The following is a 16,909-nucleotide window of genomic DNA, read 5'->3' as shown; positions in this document are numbered from 1 at the left end:
TAATGTCAAAGCAGCTTTTACAAGCTTGAACAAAAGCATATACTTTTACCCATCAAAAGTATCCGTCATAGAGAAGATTTGATACAAGTAATGGTAAACGCGTGACTCACTTCCAACATCATCAAAACGTCAAATCTCTCGAGCAAGCACAACTGTATCTGATAGACTTCTAGCTCTTTTCCTTTCCATGGGATCCAGGCACCTAAGCACTTCGAGAAGGCTAATAGAAGAGATGGAGCGCTTCTTGATCAAGTGTTCGCCAGCTGTCTTGAAATGCCTTCATGCCCTTAGACGTGACCCTTGTCTTTCTACCAAGGTGAGTTTCAGAGCATCTAATGCAAGCTCAATCTGCTCACGTACAGTGTCCTGCAAATAGTTGTCACAGTTCTCAAGCAAAAACATAACAAAATTGAACAAAGCAAAATTTTTGATTCATTTTTACAAACAAAAAATTGTGCCCCCCCCCCCCAGAAAACAATCCTGGATACGGGCCTGGTCGGATTTCAGAAGCCTCGTCAAAAGTGAGAAGTAAGTTTTTCAGCTCGGCATGAAGAGCGTGAACAAGGGCTTCCTTCTTCTGACGAAGCGACACTTTTTAAATGTTTCTTCGATAGCAAGTAATGCTAAAAATACTTCAAGAGTGCCGGCTGCTGATCAAACGCTCAGCAAACAGATGGACCTAGCGTCAACCACCTTGTTGGGACCTGCTAATTGCAAATATTTTATGGGGCGCATTTCTTTTTCTGCAATTCTTGAAAATTCTTGCATCATACAGGCTAACCAAGGGAAAAATGCCTCAAGATGACAACAAAGTTGAATGACTCCTCGCCAAATTCCTGGAGCCCTTTCATGAATGCGCTGTGCTCAACATGGATGTTATAGATTCCAGTGTTAAAAAGATCTTTCAAAGACTTTTACTTTTTCAATGAATACACTTGCAACCATGTCCTTTTATTGACATTAGGCCCATTGCTACTTATCATTCTTAGTCTTTCAAGAGGTAAATTCTTGCTCCCAATGCATAATATCAGCTTTTTTGTAATGTCCTTACCAGTTTTATGTCCCATGAAATACGTCACCAGATGGCGGCACACAAGTTGATCTCTTCAAGAGGACAAAAGGCACACTATAATCTGTAACTCTTTTTTCCTTAACTGTTCCAAGTTTCATCGTATTCAAGAACAAAGTGAGCTTCGCCTACATCCTTCATAAGACTCTGTTTACAGTATGGGTGACGTGCATCAGTTATCAAGTACATAGCTTTCTCTGCAATCATTGACATCCCGGGTGGTAACTTACCAGGGAACATGGCTTCAAAGACATCAATGATTCCATCACACGAAGCTGCAGCCATACAAGCTTGCAAGATCTTCATGCCGAACTTCAGCAAACTCAGGCGATTTTTGCTTTGTATGCGCATCATTGTCACAAAACATCTCAGAAGTTTTATTTCCATTGCTAGCTGATGGCTCATCAGAATGGGACTGTTCCCTAGCAGATCCACACAATCTTGACTGTAGCGTATTGGAACGGATCATAATTTGTTTCTTGTGCTCGTCTAACTAACCATGCTCTTTCAAAGTGTAAAAGCCTTTGCGACAGCAAGGCTTTTCCTGCATAGTTTACACTAAAAAGAAAACTCAATCACCGATCCTGCGACATTCGTTTATCTTTCTGACACTCATGCCTTCTTTAGTTAACCGGGAGCAACACTATTTGCAGTTCTTCATTGTCTTTCCTAAATACACTTGGAAGACCTGAAAGACAAGTAGGTCCAAACTCGGCATGAAAAACACTGAGTACATTTTTGCCATCTGAATATTACACCCTTGGTACTCTTCTCAGTCAACTAGCTATTAGTTTAATAACTAACCTTTAGAAGGAAAGAATATACAACTTTTACCATTCGAATACAAGTCAATTCCAACAAATCCATACTGGTATGGTTCATTCATGAGGTTAGAGGAAATTATCTATGCTTGAACGTTACCACGATATGACCAATCCATCCCAACCACCTTATAGACCAATGTTACTCTCTATCCTTGAATGGCACCACAATGTTACCCATCTATCCCACACACTATATAGGCCAATTTTGTGCCGTTATTAACTGCCTATGTTTACAACAGTTAATAGAAACTTTGGCCAAAGACAAAGTTCCCACTGTTTTGCTGCTTCCTCCTGAACAGCAACGGCGTAATCAAAAGCTCAGCACAACCGGATTTGTTGAGAAGTTATATTATCTGAAGATGGTTTCAAATATATCATGCTTCAATTTTCAAAATACCAGGCTCCCAAATAGGGAATTTTGGGGACTTTTGGGGGAGTTAAGGAATTTTCGGCATAAAAAGGGACTTGAAAGGGACTTCAGTCAAAAAAAAGGCTGAATATGCATATATATATATATATATATATATATATATATATATATATATATATATATATGTATATCAATTCTATCGCGAATTACATACATCAATTCACAGTACCAATACTAAGTCTTTGTTTTAATGAAATTTTTAGCCACACTTTTTTTTTGTAAGGACGGCGGTAATATGCATGGCTAGCTTTAACTTTTTCCCAACATCCTACTGAACTAATTTTTAAGTTTCCACGCTAATAGAAAATTCTTTCCATAAATAACAGAATAATTTTTCCCGCAACAAAAGGACCTAGCAATTAACATTACAAATTATAAATAACTAGAATCAAATACTCACATGAATGCTGGAAGAAAAATGTCAAATTTGGATAAAAAATGGTTCAAATCAATGAATTCTTCCAGTTTAATCGCCGATTTAAAATCTTCAAATGTTCCATTTCCAGGAAGGTATAAATTTTTTTGCCTGCAAATTTAAGAAATTAATATTGAAAAAAAGTGTTAAGATAGAAAAGTGCGGAGGAATTTGATAGAAATCATTGGTAAATTTGTATGAAATGTACATCCATGAATCGAAGTTTCCTCAATATTTTGAACATAAGAAATATGGTGGTTTGGAGTCCTATTTTCATTGAAACTCTTATAAAAAAAAATAGCGAATAAATGAGATGATAAGAGAGCTTTTTTTGAAAAATTGATTCTTCTATTGACCAGGTTACTCGCTTTTTAAATTCCAGGGGTTTAATTTACATTTCACTGAGTTCTTGTTTTACATGGTCTTCTCCATAAAATTTCTCAATTTTATGGTGAGAAAATATGGCATTTTCTCAGTAAACTTTTTTATGTTATAATATTTTAGCACGGTTCGTAAGAGTCCCAATAGTAGCTTGTTAGTGTCACTGCAAGGTTTAAAAGAAGGAAAAAAGCTTGGAGGAAAACAACACAGGGAGGTTTGATATTTCAAATTATTTCAAAGAAAAATAAGTGTTAAGCGAATATTAAGTGGTATTCAAGTTTATCAAAATATAGCATCTAAATAATAGATAAAATGAACTAGATATAAATCTTACATTAAGGGTTACCAGATTATTTAACTTTACTTTTTATTGAAAAAAGCTGTCTAGCGCCCTTTTATAAGCTTGATTTATCAAAATCAAAAACAAGTATATACTTTATTTTCCTTCTAGTCAAATTTAACACTATCCTTGCTAAAACCAAGGTAATGAGAACAAGCCAAATCGACCCGTGATGGTTTCAAAACAGTTTGTACTTCACCGGGGTAATTTTTTGCGAATCTTATTTGGCAGTCAGATAACTCAATGAATAACCTTCAGTAGTTCCAGAGTGTCTCTTTGAAACTCCTTTAAAAGGAGTTTCAATCTTTTTATTAATGATTGACCAAAAGTAGCGGTATAACAGAATTTTTTTTATTGGCACCGTGAATATTACTTAAAAAGAAATAACATATTCGTTTTACAATTGGTATTAGTATAATGCTTACTAAGGATCCCCATTGTCAGCCCTGGAGCTAAGGATACAGGCCTGGATACAGCCTGGATTGTCAGCTGAAGATGCAGCCCTGGAGTCAGAAGTCTAGTTAAGATATATTTTTGGAAAGCTATCCTTTGCAAGAATCAAATCAGACATACAGTTTGTGGGCCAAAATTTTAACAGTTTACTAAATGCCAAATTTTCAGTAGCACTTTAAGGTTACTTACTATTTTGAATATTTACACGTAAAACGATAGATTTCTATAGCCAAAATGTAAATGAACCACGAATACGTCCTGCAAAATAAGATTAATGGTATACTGAATGACTATGCTTTTAAATATGCTTGTTCCAGCAAGGATCTCAGCATTTTTAGGGAATAGTTCTTCTATCACATACCATTAACACACAGGAACATAAACCAGCAAGGGGGGGGGGGGGACGTGGTAAGACCCTTGTACCCGGAAATCTCAAAATTTTCTATCCTTATCCAATGATTAATAGTATTTTTCAAATAATTCAACCTTTTTTGTACTTGGGTGAAGTTGCCCTCCCCCCCCCCGCCACAAAATAGTGGGTATATGCCCGTTCAAACAAATTTGACACTCTTAAACTTTTATAATAGCTTGTGATACTTTTTTTCTGGTTGTTTTTCAAGACCCCTTCCCGAATCCTATTGCAGACTCTAAATGGGAGCAAGGGGAAGCTAAGCTTGGATATTTCTGCGGCATTCTGTTGAAATTCCTGTGGTAGAGTTCTAGGAAGCAAAAATTGACAATCCGTCCCTAGGTAGCATAAAAAATGCGTCAGCACACCTCAAAGTGATGAAGGGGTGTAAACATGGCTAAACTTCGCGCCGAGCAAGGTGATGGCTAACGTGCTACAGGGTGACCGCGAGCAGTGACGCTCCCCGTGGGAATTATAGCCTAGTAAAGGACATAGCATTTGCACTGGATTCTGATTAATGGATATTTCTTCTGGGTTTGTTCTGTTTTGGTGGGGTTTTCGGGCTGCAAAACCTCTTCCTAGCTAATTTATCTAATACAGGTTACCTCCCGATATAGCATAACATTTGTAGGCATGAATATATAATGATACGGAGGTAATGGGCTTGTGATCGTCTGTGCAGAATGTCAACTCTTGTTGACAGAAGAGCATCGCCAAGTGCTGAAAACCATGTTGTGTCCAAGATGGGCCCATGATTGCACAAAGCCCCCATTCACATTGGAGATGCCAGGGACTTCTTTCTATCCGGTTCTAAGCCGGCTTAAGCGCTTCAGTGTAAAATTAAGAAGAAATGTTAGTCCCCGTCCTGCGCTGGTTCTGGGACCTTTTTTTTCTAAAGCCAAAATAATTCCAAAAATTTAAAGAATATGATAATTACAGCTTGGAATGTTACTACGTTAAAAAATAACTATCGTATCAACATTTGACTGACGAACTTAAGCCTTCGAACTGGACTTACTAGGAATCCCAGAAACTCATGGGAAGGTATTAAGAATAGAATGCCAGTCGCTCGTTTTATGACAAAAAAGTTCATTGTCAGTTATAGTAGTATATGCCCCTGTAGAACCGACGGAAGGATACACTAGTGACTCAAATGTACACTGAATATAGCCCTCCGGCGTGTCCACACGTCCCTTGAATTGCAAACCTTCTCACAGTAATAGGTTAAATTGCATGGCGACGCAGAATACTATCGTGGGAGGATCCTCTATAGGAGGACAACTGCGGCAGGGCGTAAGATTCAGGTCTATGAACAACGGCCTCTGCAAAGGGCTGCATCGACCCTTTCGGGGTAACTGAAAGACTGGGGACCTTACGGTCAACCCTATTCCCACTTGAGGAGTGGCGCCCCTCGTGGAAATTCTAGCCTAGTAAACGACACAATACTCGCACGGGATTCTGATTAATGGCTAATTCTTCTGGGCTTGGTCTGTTTTGACGGGCATTTTCGGACTGAAAAAGCTCTTCCTAGCTAATTTATCTACTATGGGTTGCCTCCCAGTAGTAGCATAATATTTGTAGGCATGAATATATAATGAGTCGGAGGTAATAGGCTTGGGACTGTCTGTGTAGGATTTCGACTCTTGTTGATAGAAGAGCATCGCCGAGTGCCGAAAACCATGTTGTGACCAAGATGAGCCCAGAATTTCACAAAGCCTCCATTCATACTGAAGTTCCCAGGGACTTCTTGCAGTCCGGTTCTAAGCCAGCTTAAGCGCTTCGGTGTAGACTTGAGAAGATATGTTGATCCTCGTCCTGCACTGGTATTCGGGATAATTGCTTTTCCTGAGGCCAAAATAATTTCAATGATTTAAAGAACATGAAAATTAGAATTTGGAATGTTACGACGTTAAAAAATCACTGTCGTACCGACATTTTGACTGGCGAATTCAGACGATTCAAACTGGACTTTGTCTTAAGGAGCACACCAAAGGCAATGGGAGAAGACGGAATCAAATGGGAAAGTAAAAATTTCCTGGACTTATTGCGACAATTATGCTGATGATTGAATTATCCTAGATGAAAGTGTTGGCAAAATGATTGAACTTTTAATAGTTTCACGAGTTCAGGGTGCAAGCATAGGTTTGAAAATTAATGTTAAGAAGACGAAGTCACTAAGGCTAGGAATAAGTGAAGATGAAAAGGTGACATTGGGTACCGAAAAGATCGATCAAGTGAACAGCTTCACTTACCTAGGTAGTAAAGACGATGGGTGCAGTGAAGATGTTAAAAGTAGAATGGTCAAGGCCCAGGGTGTTTTTTTCATAGTTGAAAAAAGTTTGGAAGAATAGGAAAAAAAGTCTGCAAACTAAGATTAGAATATTGGAAGCTACAATGATGGCAGTGGTTGGGTATGGCTCTGAAGCATGGGCGCTCCGAAAAACGGAAGAAGATTTGCTTTATGTTTTCCAGAGAAACTGCCTACAGATTGTTTTGCGTACCCAAATGACTGACGTATCTCAAACAGTAGGCTGTACCAAAAGGTTGGCCCAATCCCGCTTTCTCGGGTTATAAAGACAGAAAGGCTGAGATGGCTAGGGCACGTTCTGCGGATGAAGGATAACAGATTACCAAAGATTCCCCTTTTCGGCCAACTGTCTAGGGCTAAATAGAAAGCAGGTCGTCCTCAGTTGGAGTGGGAGCATATAGTAAGTGGGCTTTGGATAGACTGGGATAGAGGAGAAGCGTATGAAGCTGTGTTGGCCTCAGGTAGCTGTTGCTGCGGTGAGTTGTTATTAGTATTAGTATTTTAAACCATGCATCAGTTAAACAGCAAAAAAAAATAAAAATTTCAATTCCTCGAAAATATCAGTTCGTTTTGAAATTAAGTAAAAACGTCTTTTCTATTGAAAATAAGGAGCAACATTAAAACCAAAACAAACAGAAATTATTCTATAAATGAGGGGGCTGTCCCCTTCTCTATCCCTCGCTCCTTACGCTAAAGTTCTAAAGTTTAAACGCAGACGCAATCCAATAGAACTAAAATAAGGAAAACAAGTTACTTAGTAAGCTCGTATGCAGTTTCCAAACGAATACATCCGTCTAAATGTACATGCAATTCGACCTAAATAAAAAAGTGAAAATTCTAAAAAGAGAAAGTAAAAGTAAGAATACTAACTAGTAAGTACAGAAAGTAAATCTAATAGAAAAGAGAAAGAAAGAGATCCTGTTTTATTTTTTCTATAAAATAAGAATTGGAGAAAATTGAGAACCGTAATATATTCTTGTTTTTATTATAATTGTTGTCTTTGTTTCTTAAGTGTTAGATTTTTTTTCTTCGCAGCGGGATTGCCATTTCGTGGACATTGAAGTTGGAGGAGAAAAATTGGAAAGATTTTGGTCTCAAATTATTAATTAATGTATGAGGATTACAAAGTAATTGTTATTATTTTTAACCTAATTTGGGATGTTGCATTGAAAAAAATTTCAATTCCTCGAAAATATCAGTTCGTTTTGAAATTAAGTAAAAACGTCTTTTCTATTGAAAATAAGGAGCAACATTAAAACCAAAACAAACAGAAATTATTCTATAAATGAGGGGGCTGTCCCCTTCTCTATCCCTCGCTCCTTACGCTAAAGCTCTAAAGTTTAAACGCAGACGCACTCCAATAGAACTAAAATAAGGAAAACAAGTTACTTAGTAAGCTCGTATGCAGTTTCCAAACGAATACATCCGTCTAAATGTACATGCAATTCGACCTAAATAAAAAAGTGAAAATTCTAAAAAGAGAAAGTAAAAGTAAGAATACTAACTAGTAAGTACAGAAAGTAAATCTAATAGAAAAGAGAAAGAAAGAGATCCTGTTTTATTTTTTCTATAAAATAAGAATTGGAGAAAATTGAGAACCGTAATATATTCTTGTTTTTATTATAATTTTTGTCTTTGTTTCTTAAGTGTTAGATTTTTTTTTCTTCGCAGCGGGATTGCCATTTCGTGGACATTGAAGTTGGAGGAGAAAAATTGGAAAGATTTTGGTCTCAAATTATTAATTAATGTATGAGGATTACAAAGTAATTGTTATTATTTTTAACCTAATTTGGGATGTTGCAGCACTAAAAAAAGTGAGAAACGATGTGTTAGATAGTAGAGAACATCTTTTTAAGTGCACCTTAGTAGAGTTGGTCAAATTAGCTTAAAAAATGCACACACACAAAACGGAAAGAAAATACAAATGAATGTGCATTGTCAGTTTAATATACATATACTGATATTTAGTAATCAAAATGTTAATATTATTTGATTTATTAAAGTTATAAAAGTAAAAACAGTTATATTTTTTGAGTAAAGGGCAAATTTTGTTCTGGCCTTGGGAAGGCCTAGGGGTTTTGCGCCCAACTTATGTTAATTTCTGCTCGTTTTGAGTTTGACTCGGTTATTTATTGTAATTTCTGTTCGTTTTGGGTTTCATTTATTTATCGGTGCTCATTTGTGGATGTTTCACGCTTGGTAGATTATTCTATTTTATTTTTGCTCATTTTTTGTTTAATGGAGTTCTTTACTTTTCTTTGAAAAACTTATTTTCTGGAAAAAGTTTTTTTAATTAATTTCTGTTCGTTTTATATTGACATAGTCTTTTCAGGGAAAAAGAAAATAATACTTTAAATCTTTTCATTTTTTAAGACTTTATAGTTTGGCCTGCTAATTGTATACTGGACAAAAATTTTCAGCAATTTTAAACAACATACACCCTTTTAAGAATCTAGACACAAATAGTCCTGTTTAATTTAGTTTCATACCTCCTCTAGTTGACCTGAAATGGAAAACTTGATACCATTGAGCCCTTTTTTATGTTTTTACGACAAAAACTTCAACTAAAACCTTATATGCCCCCAGGACATAACTTATAATCCCTGCCCTGAGAGAAGTAGGGAAGTGTCCTTTTCAAAAATATGTTTTCCATCGTGAAATCAACTACCCTGCACAAAATTACTATCTTGAAATTTTTATTGGATGTGTGTTGGGGGAATGATGGGTGTGGGGGGGGGGGGCTAGTTGCCCTCCAATGACTTTCGACTATTAAAAAGGGCGCTAGCACTTTGAATTTACAGTCGAATGAGCTTTATTGAAGTTTCTACGACAACACCTTCTTTAAAAACTTTATATACCCCCAGGACATAATTTAAAACCCTTGCCATGAGGGCTGTGGGGGAGTTTCCTCCTGAAAAACATATTTTCTATTTGTAAATCATCTACGTTGAACAAATTGTTTATCTCAAAATTTTGATCTGATGTGTTTAGGGTACTTAAGGGTGTGGGGGGGGGGGGCTAGTTGCCCTCCAATCACTTTCCATTATTAAAAAGGGTAAAAGTTGCCCTCCAATCACTTTCGACTATTAAAAGGGTACTAGCCCTTTGAATTTCCAATCTAATGAGCCTGTTTTGAAGTTTCTACAACGCGTTCTATAAAAACCTTATATACCCCCAGGGTATAATTTAAAACCCTTGTTCTGAGGGTTGTGAGGGAGTGTCCTCCTCAAAACACATTTTCTAGGTGGAAAACAACTACGCTGAACAAAATGGCTATCTCAAAATTTTGATTTGATGTGTTTTGGGAAATAATTGGCGTGTGGGGGGGGGGGGGGATGTTGCCATAAAATCACTTAAGAATAAAAAAAAGGGCAATACCCCTTTGAATTTCCAAACGAATGAACCTTTTTTGAAGTTTCTACAACGCGTTCTATAAAAACCTTACATACCCCCAGGGCATAACTTAAAACCCTTGCTCTGAGGGTTGTGAGGGAGTGTCCTCCACAAAACACATTTTCTATGTGGAAAACAACTACGCTGAAGAAAATGGTTATCTCAAAATTTTGATTGGATGTGTTGTGGGGAACGAAGGGCGGGGGGGGGGGGCTAGTTGCACTCCAATCCCTTTCGACTATTAAAAAGGGCACTAGCCCTTTGAATTTTCCATCGAATGAGCCTGTTTTGAAGTTTCTACAACAACACCTTCTATAAATACCTTAAATGCCCCCAGGGCATAACTTAAAACCCTTGCCCTGAGGGTTGTGGGGGAGTGTCCTACTAAAAAACATATTTTCTATCTGGAAATCTACTATGCTGAACAAAATGGCTAACTCAAAATTTTGATTGGATTTGTTTGGGGGAATGATGGGCGCGGGAGGGGGGCTTGTTGCCCTCCAATCATTTTCGACTATTAAAAAGGGCTCTAGTCCTTTGAATTTCCAATCGAATGAGCCTGTTTTGAAGTTTCTACAACAACGCCTTCTATAAAAACCTTATATGCCCAAAGGGCATAACTTAAAACCCTTGCCCTGAGGATTCTGGGGGATTGTCCTCCTCAAAAACATATTTTCTATCTGGAAATCAAGTACGCTGAACAAAATGGCTATTTCAAAATTTTGATTGTATGTGTTTGGGAGAATGATGGGCGTGAGGGGGGCTAGTTGCCCTCCAATAACTTTTGACTATTAAAAAGGGTTCTAGACCACTTGAATTTCCAATCGAATGAGCCCCTTTTCAAGTTTCTACGACAATGCCTTCTATAAAAACCTTATATGCCCCCAGGGCATAACTTAAAACCCTTGCCCCGAGGGTTTTGGGGGAGTATCCTCCTCAAAAATATATTTTATATCTGGAAATCCACTACGCTGAACAAAATGGCTATCTCAATATTTTTTTTGGATGTATTTGGGGGAATGATGGGCGTGGGGGGGGGGCTAGTTGCCATCCAATCACTTTTAACTATTAAAAAGGGCGCTAGCCCTTTGCATTTCCAATCGAATTAGCCTGTTTTGAAGTTTCTACGACAACGAATATTATAAAGGGTACTAGCCATTTGAATTTCCAATCGAATGAGCCTGTTTTGAAGTTTCTACCACAACGCCTTCTATAAAAAACCTTATTTGCCCCCAGGGCATAACTTAAAACCCTTGCCCTGAGGGTTGTGGGGGAGTGTCCTTCTCAAAAACATATTTTCCATCTGGAAATCAACTACGCTGAACAAAATGGCTATCTCAAAACTTTGATTGGATGTGTTTGCGGGAATGATGGGCGTGGGGGGGCTAGTTGCCCTCCAATCACTTTCGACTATAAAAAAAGGGCACTAGCCCTTTAAATTTCCAATCGAATGGGCCTTTTTTGAAGTTTCTACGACAACGCCTTCTATAAAAAAACCTTATATGCCCCCAGGGCATAACTTAAAACCTTTGCCCTGAGGGTTGAAGGGGAGTGTCCTACTCAAAAACATATTTTCTATCTGGAAATCTACTAGGCTGAACAAAATGGCTAACTCAAAATTTTGATTGGATTTGTTTGGGGGAATGATTGACGTGGGGGGTGGGGATTGTTGCCCTCCAATCACTTTTGACTATTAAAAAGGGTTCTAGTCGTTTGAATTTCCAATCGAATGAGCCTGTTTTGAAGTTTCTACGACAACGCTTTCTATTAAAACCTTATGTGCCCAAAGGGCATAACTTAAAACCCTTGCCCTGAGGGTTTTGGGGGAGTGTCCTTCTCAAAAATATATTTTCTATCTGTAAATCAACTACGCTAAACTAAATGGTTATCTCAAAATTTGGATTGGATGTGTTGGGGTGAATGATTGACGTGGGGGCGGGGGGCTAGTTGCCCTCCAATCACTTCTACTATTAAAAAGGGTACTAGCGGTTTTAATTCCAAATCGAGTGAGCCTGTTTTGAAGTTTCTACGACAACGCCTTCTATAAAAACCTTATATGCCCCCAGGCCATAACTTAAAACCCTTGCCCTGAGGGTTGTGAGGGAATATCCTCCTCAGAAATATTTTCTATCAGGAAATCAACTCCGCTGAACAAAATGGCTATCTCAAAATTTGGATTGGACGTGTTTAGTAGGATGTTGGGCGTGGGGGGTCTAGTTACCCTCTCATCAGTTTCAACTATTGAAATGGGCACTATCTTTTCCAATTTCCAATCGAATGAGCCCTTTTCGAACCTTCTGCGACGACTCCTTCGATACGAAGTGCCCGGTATGGAGAAAAAAAAAACCAAAAAACAACACATTGTGCCCATATCGTTCTTTACATAGGCAGTACTAGCGCGCTGCCTATGAAAAGGTGGGCGTGAGAGGGGGGGTTAGTTACAGTCAAATCACTTTCAACAATCATAAAGGGCACTAGCCCTTTGAATTTCCAATCAAATGAGCCTTTTTTGAAGTTTCTATGACAAAGCCTTCTATAAAAACCTTATATGCCCCCAGGCCATAACTTAAACCCTTTGCCCCGAGGGTTGTGGGGGAGTGTCCTCCACAAAAACATATTTTCTATCTGGAATACAACTACGCTGAACAAAATGGCTATCTCAAACTTTTGATTGGATGTGCTCGAGGGAATGATGGGCGTGGGGGGGGGGGGGGCTAGGTGCCCACCAATGACTTTCGACTATGCAAAAGAGCACTAGCCCTTTGAATTTCCCATCGAATGAACCATTATTGAAGTTTCTACGACAACGCCTTCTATAAAAACTTTATATGCCCCCAGGGCATAATTTAAAACCCATGCCCCGAGGGTTGTAGGGGAGTGTGGGGGAGTGTCCTCCTCAAAAACATATTTTCTATCTGGAAATAAACTACCCTAACCAAAATGGCTATCTCAAAATTTTGATTGGATGTGTTTGGGGGAATGATGGGCGGGGAGGGGACTAGTTGCCCTCCAATCATTTTCGACTATTAAAACGGGCACTAGAACGCTTGAATTTCCAATTGAATGAGCCTTTTTTGAAGTTTCTACGACAAGCCCTCTATAAAAAACTTATATGCCCCCAGGGCATAACTTAAAACCCTTGCCCCGAGGGTTGTGGGGGAGTGTCCTCCACAAAAACATATTTTCTATCTGGAAATCAACTACGCTGACCAAAATGGCTATCTCTAAATTTTGATTGGATGTGTGTGGGGGAATGATGGGCGGGGAGGGGACTAGTTGCCCTCCAATCATTTTCGACTATTAAAACGGGCACTAGACGTTTGAATTTCCAATTGAATGAGCCTTTTTTGAAGTTTCTACGACAAGCCCTCTATAAAAAACTTATATGCCCCCAGGGCATAACTTAAAACCCTTGCCCCGAGGGTTGTGGGGGAGTGTCCTCCTCAAAAATATATTTTTTTTATCTGGAAATCAACTACGCTGAACAAAATTGATATCTCAAAATTTTGATTGGATGTGTTTGGGAGAATGATGGGTGTGTGGGGGGGGGGGGGCTAGCTGCCCTCCAATCACTTTCGACTATTAAAAAGGGCACTAGCCCTTTGAAGTTCCAATAGAATGATCGTTTTTTGAAGTTTCTACGACAACGCCTTCTATAAAAACCTTGTATGCCCCCAGGGCATAACTTAAAACCCTTGCCCCGAGGGTTGTGGGGGAGTGTCCTCCTCAAAAATATATTTTCTATCTGGAAATCAACTACGCTGAACAAAATGGCTATCTCAAATGTTGATTGGATGTGTTTGGGGGGTGATGGGCGTGAGGGGGGGGGGCTAGGTGCCCTCCAATCACTTTTGACTATTAAAAAGGGCACTAGCCACTCCAATTTGCAATCAAATGAGCCCTTTTTGAACTTTCTACGACAACTCCTTCGATACGAAGTGCCCGGGTACGGAGAAAAAAAAACAACAGAAAACAACACATTGTGCCCACGTCGTTATTTACTTAGGCAGCGCTAGCGCGCTGCCTATGATACAAAGTCTTTTGCAATGCCTTTAAGAGTAGTTATTAAGAAAGTCCTGTTCGCTTTCGGACGAATCTAGATAACATCTAGATTCGTTATATTATCTAGATAACATAGAATAATTATTATTGTTTGTAACTATCACAGAGCATCAAAAGTGCCGTTTTAATGTTTTATTGCAATGAAGACTGCAGTAATTTTAAAAGACTGATAAAAGCTTATGTCAACTGTTGTAAAACAAATTAAATATACGCTCAAGAACTTGCATATTTTGGCATATAAGCATTCAAATATTGTTTATACTTATAAATAAAGATATATAATTGCTGCTAAAACTAAATTTTAAGTCATCTAAAACTGATTGAAAAAATAATAAAAGGAAAAATATTGCTTCCTGCTATGATTGCTGCTAAAACAAAATTTTAAGTCATCTAAAACTGATTAGAAAAATAATAAAAGGAAAAATAATGCTTGCTGCTAAAACAACATTTTAAGTCATCTAAAACTGAATGGAAAAAGGTGCTCCTATGTTAAACGCACTCTTTTACATAGAGCTAGTTTGGTTAATGCTAATGAGATAAAATAGGATGAATATATAATAGTTCAGAAACAAATTTGGGGTATATATTTGCACATTAACGGGGATAGGGGCAAAGCATAGCATATATTATTACGTAACCTAACCTAGGTAACCCCCCCCCCTAAACCCCAAAAAATAACAGTTTAAATATCGTATACGCAATGAAAACCACGCTATACATTGTATTGCCCTATAGCGGTGTCTTGAACTAAATCTGTTTTCGTGACTGGTTTCCATTGCAGTATATAAAAGAGTGTATTTAACATAGGATTACCTGGAAAAAAATAAAAGGAAAAAAATTCTAGTATTAGTTTTTTAAATAGCGAATTACAAATGCAGTGTTCATTTTCAATCAGCCATTCTTACATAAACAGGAAAATGTTCAGGGCCTAAGATAATAACTGACCAATGTAAGAATAATTTCCTCTGGCGTGATCCAATTTAGGTAGAAATGTTTTGTAGAAAAGAAACAATTCTTCATAAAATCCATTCATTATTTGCTTCCACTCTTTAGAAGGGTTCTTTTACTTGGTGCAATTAAAATAGAAACAAAACAGAAGAAAAAAAACACTATTTATAACTATGAGATAAGATGGAATCTTGGCTCCTATCCTTGTACTAATATTCTGACTTTAATACTATGTTAGTTTGTCAACCACAAGACCATTCAGAAATCTCATCTGGTTACTACGTTGAGGATATGCATTTTTTTACGCAAGACATAACGATCATAGACATAGCTCATAACTATCACCACATCTCTAAGATTTCACGTTGAACCTTGAAGAAGAATATATAGGAGAAGCATTGTTTTTTTTTCAAACTAATTACAAAAGTGACAATTAAATAAGAATTTAAATTAATAACTAAAGGCATTTTCTACGAAAGATCATTCACATGGGCGATATTTCAAACTGGACTCGATGTAATTTTTAAATCATGAAATTCAAGCTTCGATCAACCAACGGCACCTATAAAATAGAATAAAAAACAAATAAAAAAAGCAATACTGAAATTTCCGAAAAACTACCAAAAATAATATTTTCAAACAATAAATGAAAATTATGAAAATAAATAAATCTATGTAGCTTACAAGGGGCCTCATTCTTGGTAAAAAACAAATAATAAACACTGCGACTAATAATCACACTCAAACGTTGAGTAATAGATGGCGTAGGGAATCGTCATTTGCGGGTAAGGCAGGGCCGTTAATTGAGAAGAAAACGTCAAGCGATTATATTTTAGGATTTACCTAGATAACATGTCACGTTTCATATCTCTGTTTGGTACAATCGCGAAAATTTGTAATTTATTGTCAAATTCGTAATTTAATTATAACCTTTTTCTACATACAGAATGGTAGTCTTTTCTATCAAGATAAGTAAGCCAAACTGTAGACTTCCCATTTAACTGAATTATTCAGGAAATAAAATAGGATGGGAGGGAACTACGGCACAATAATTGAAAGATATGGGATGTTAAGGATAGCTTAGAAGCTCCACTGCGTATATACCTGATAGTAAGTGAACCGTAGTTTAGATACTTCTGATGACTTTGCTTGTGAAGAAGGATAGGCTTACTAAAGTTTGGGTATTACTTGTGTCGCAACCAAAAATATACATATTAAGGATTTGCACCGGAGAAAATACGAATTTCTTTTGATTTTCTAATGACTTGACTGGACCAAACGCAGGTTTTCATTTCAAATCTTCTACTTGGAATACAAAACTGAATACCTAATGCTTCCTAGTCTAAAAAATAAAGTAGACTCATAAATACACTGAAAGACGCATAAAAAGTGCAGTTTTTCAGCTCCTGAATAATTTTGTTGATCACCTTACAAGGTGTGCACACAGTAGCCATGATTTAATGTTTTTTTTGTTGTTTTTTTTTCTCAGAAATATGACCCTTGGTTCGAAAATCTAATGAAGAAGTCACTGGAAAAGCTTTTTTATCATATGAATTCAGGAAGTCAGTTGCTCTTATTTGTCTAATTTCCTTAGAAAGAAAACTACCAATGCTATTCTGGAAAACAAATTCCTTTTCCTTTCTATAAGCGGTTGAATGCAGTATTGTAAGAAAATTTTACATAAATATTTTAAATGCTTTACAGAACAAGACCAAAGAGCACTTAGTATTCAAATATTTTGGAAAGCATATGCTAAAATTTAAATAGTTAAATGCTATTACAACCAACGAGTGTCTTATTAAATTCTGTACAAAATTAAATAAAAAAAACAATTTTTTTTAGCTGAAAGTGAGGAGCGACATTGAAACTTAAAACGA

The 16,909-nt window shown here is 37.3% G+C and overlaps 1 protein-coding gene across 2 annotated transcripts in view; it reads right to left on the bottom strand.

Annotated features, from left to right (window-relative positions):
• Positions 1-15,802, bottom strand: part of LOC148952239 (adenosine deaminase-like) — a 56,959-nt gene extending 41,157 nt beyond the window's left edge. The window contains exons 1-3 of one of the 2 annotated variants that reach the window (XM_089088888.1): positions 15,717-15,802; positions 8,019-8,080; positions 2,724-2,849 (exon numbers count right to left, since the gene is read on the bottom strand). In XM_089088888.1, coding sequence (XP_088945014.1) covers positions 2,724-2,849; positions 8,019-8,080; positions 15,717-15,728 — 200 coding nt within the window. In that variant the 5' untranslated portion in view covers positions 15,729-15,802. Of the gene's footprint in view, positions 1-2,723; positions 2,850-7,383; positions 7,446-8,018; positions 8,081-15,716 lie in introns of both variants that reach the window. The other variant, XM_089088887.1, reaches the window with a different exon arrangement.
• Positions 15,803-16,909: the final 1,107 nt, after the last annotated feature.

This window comes from Artemia sp. Qi Xiang Cuo, chromosome 5 (assembly GCF_049724085.1).
Source record: "Artemia sp. Qi Xiang Cuo chromosome 5, ASM4972408v1, whole genome shotgun sequence".
NCBI lineage: Eukaryota > Metazoa > Arthropoda > Branchiopoda > Anostraca > Artemiidae > Artemia > Artemia sp. Qi Xiang Cuo.
Note: the sequence above shows the minus strand (reverse complement) of the source record. Positions and strands in the feature narration are given on the sequence as shown.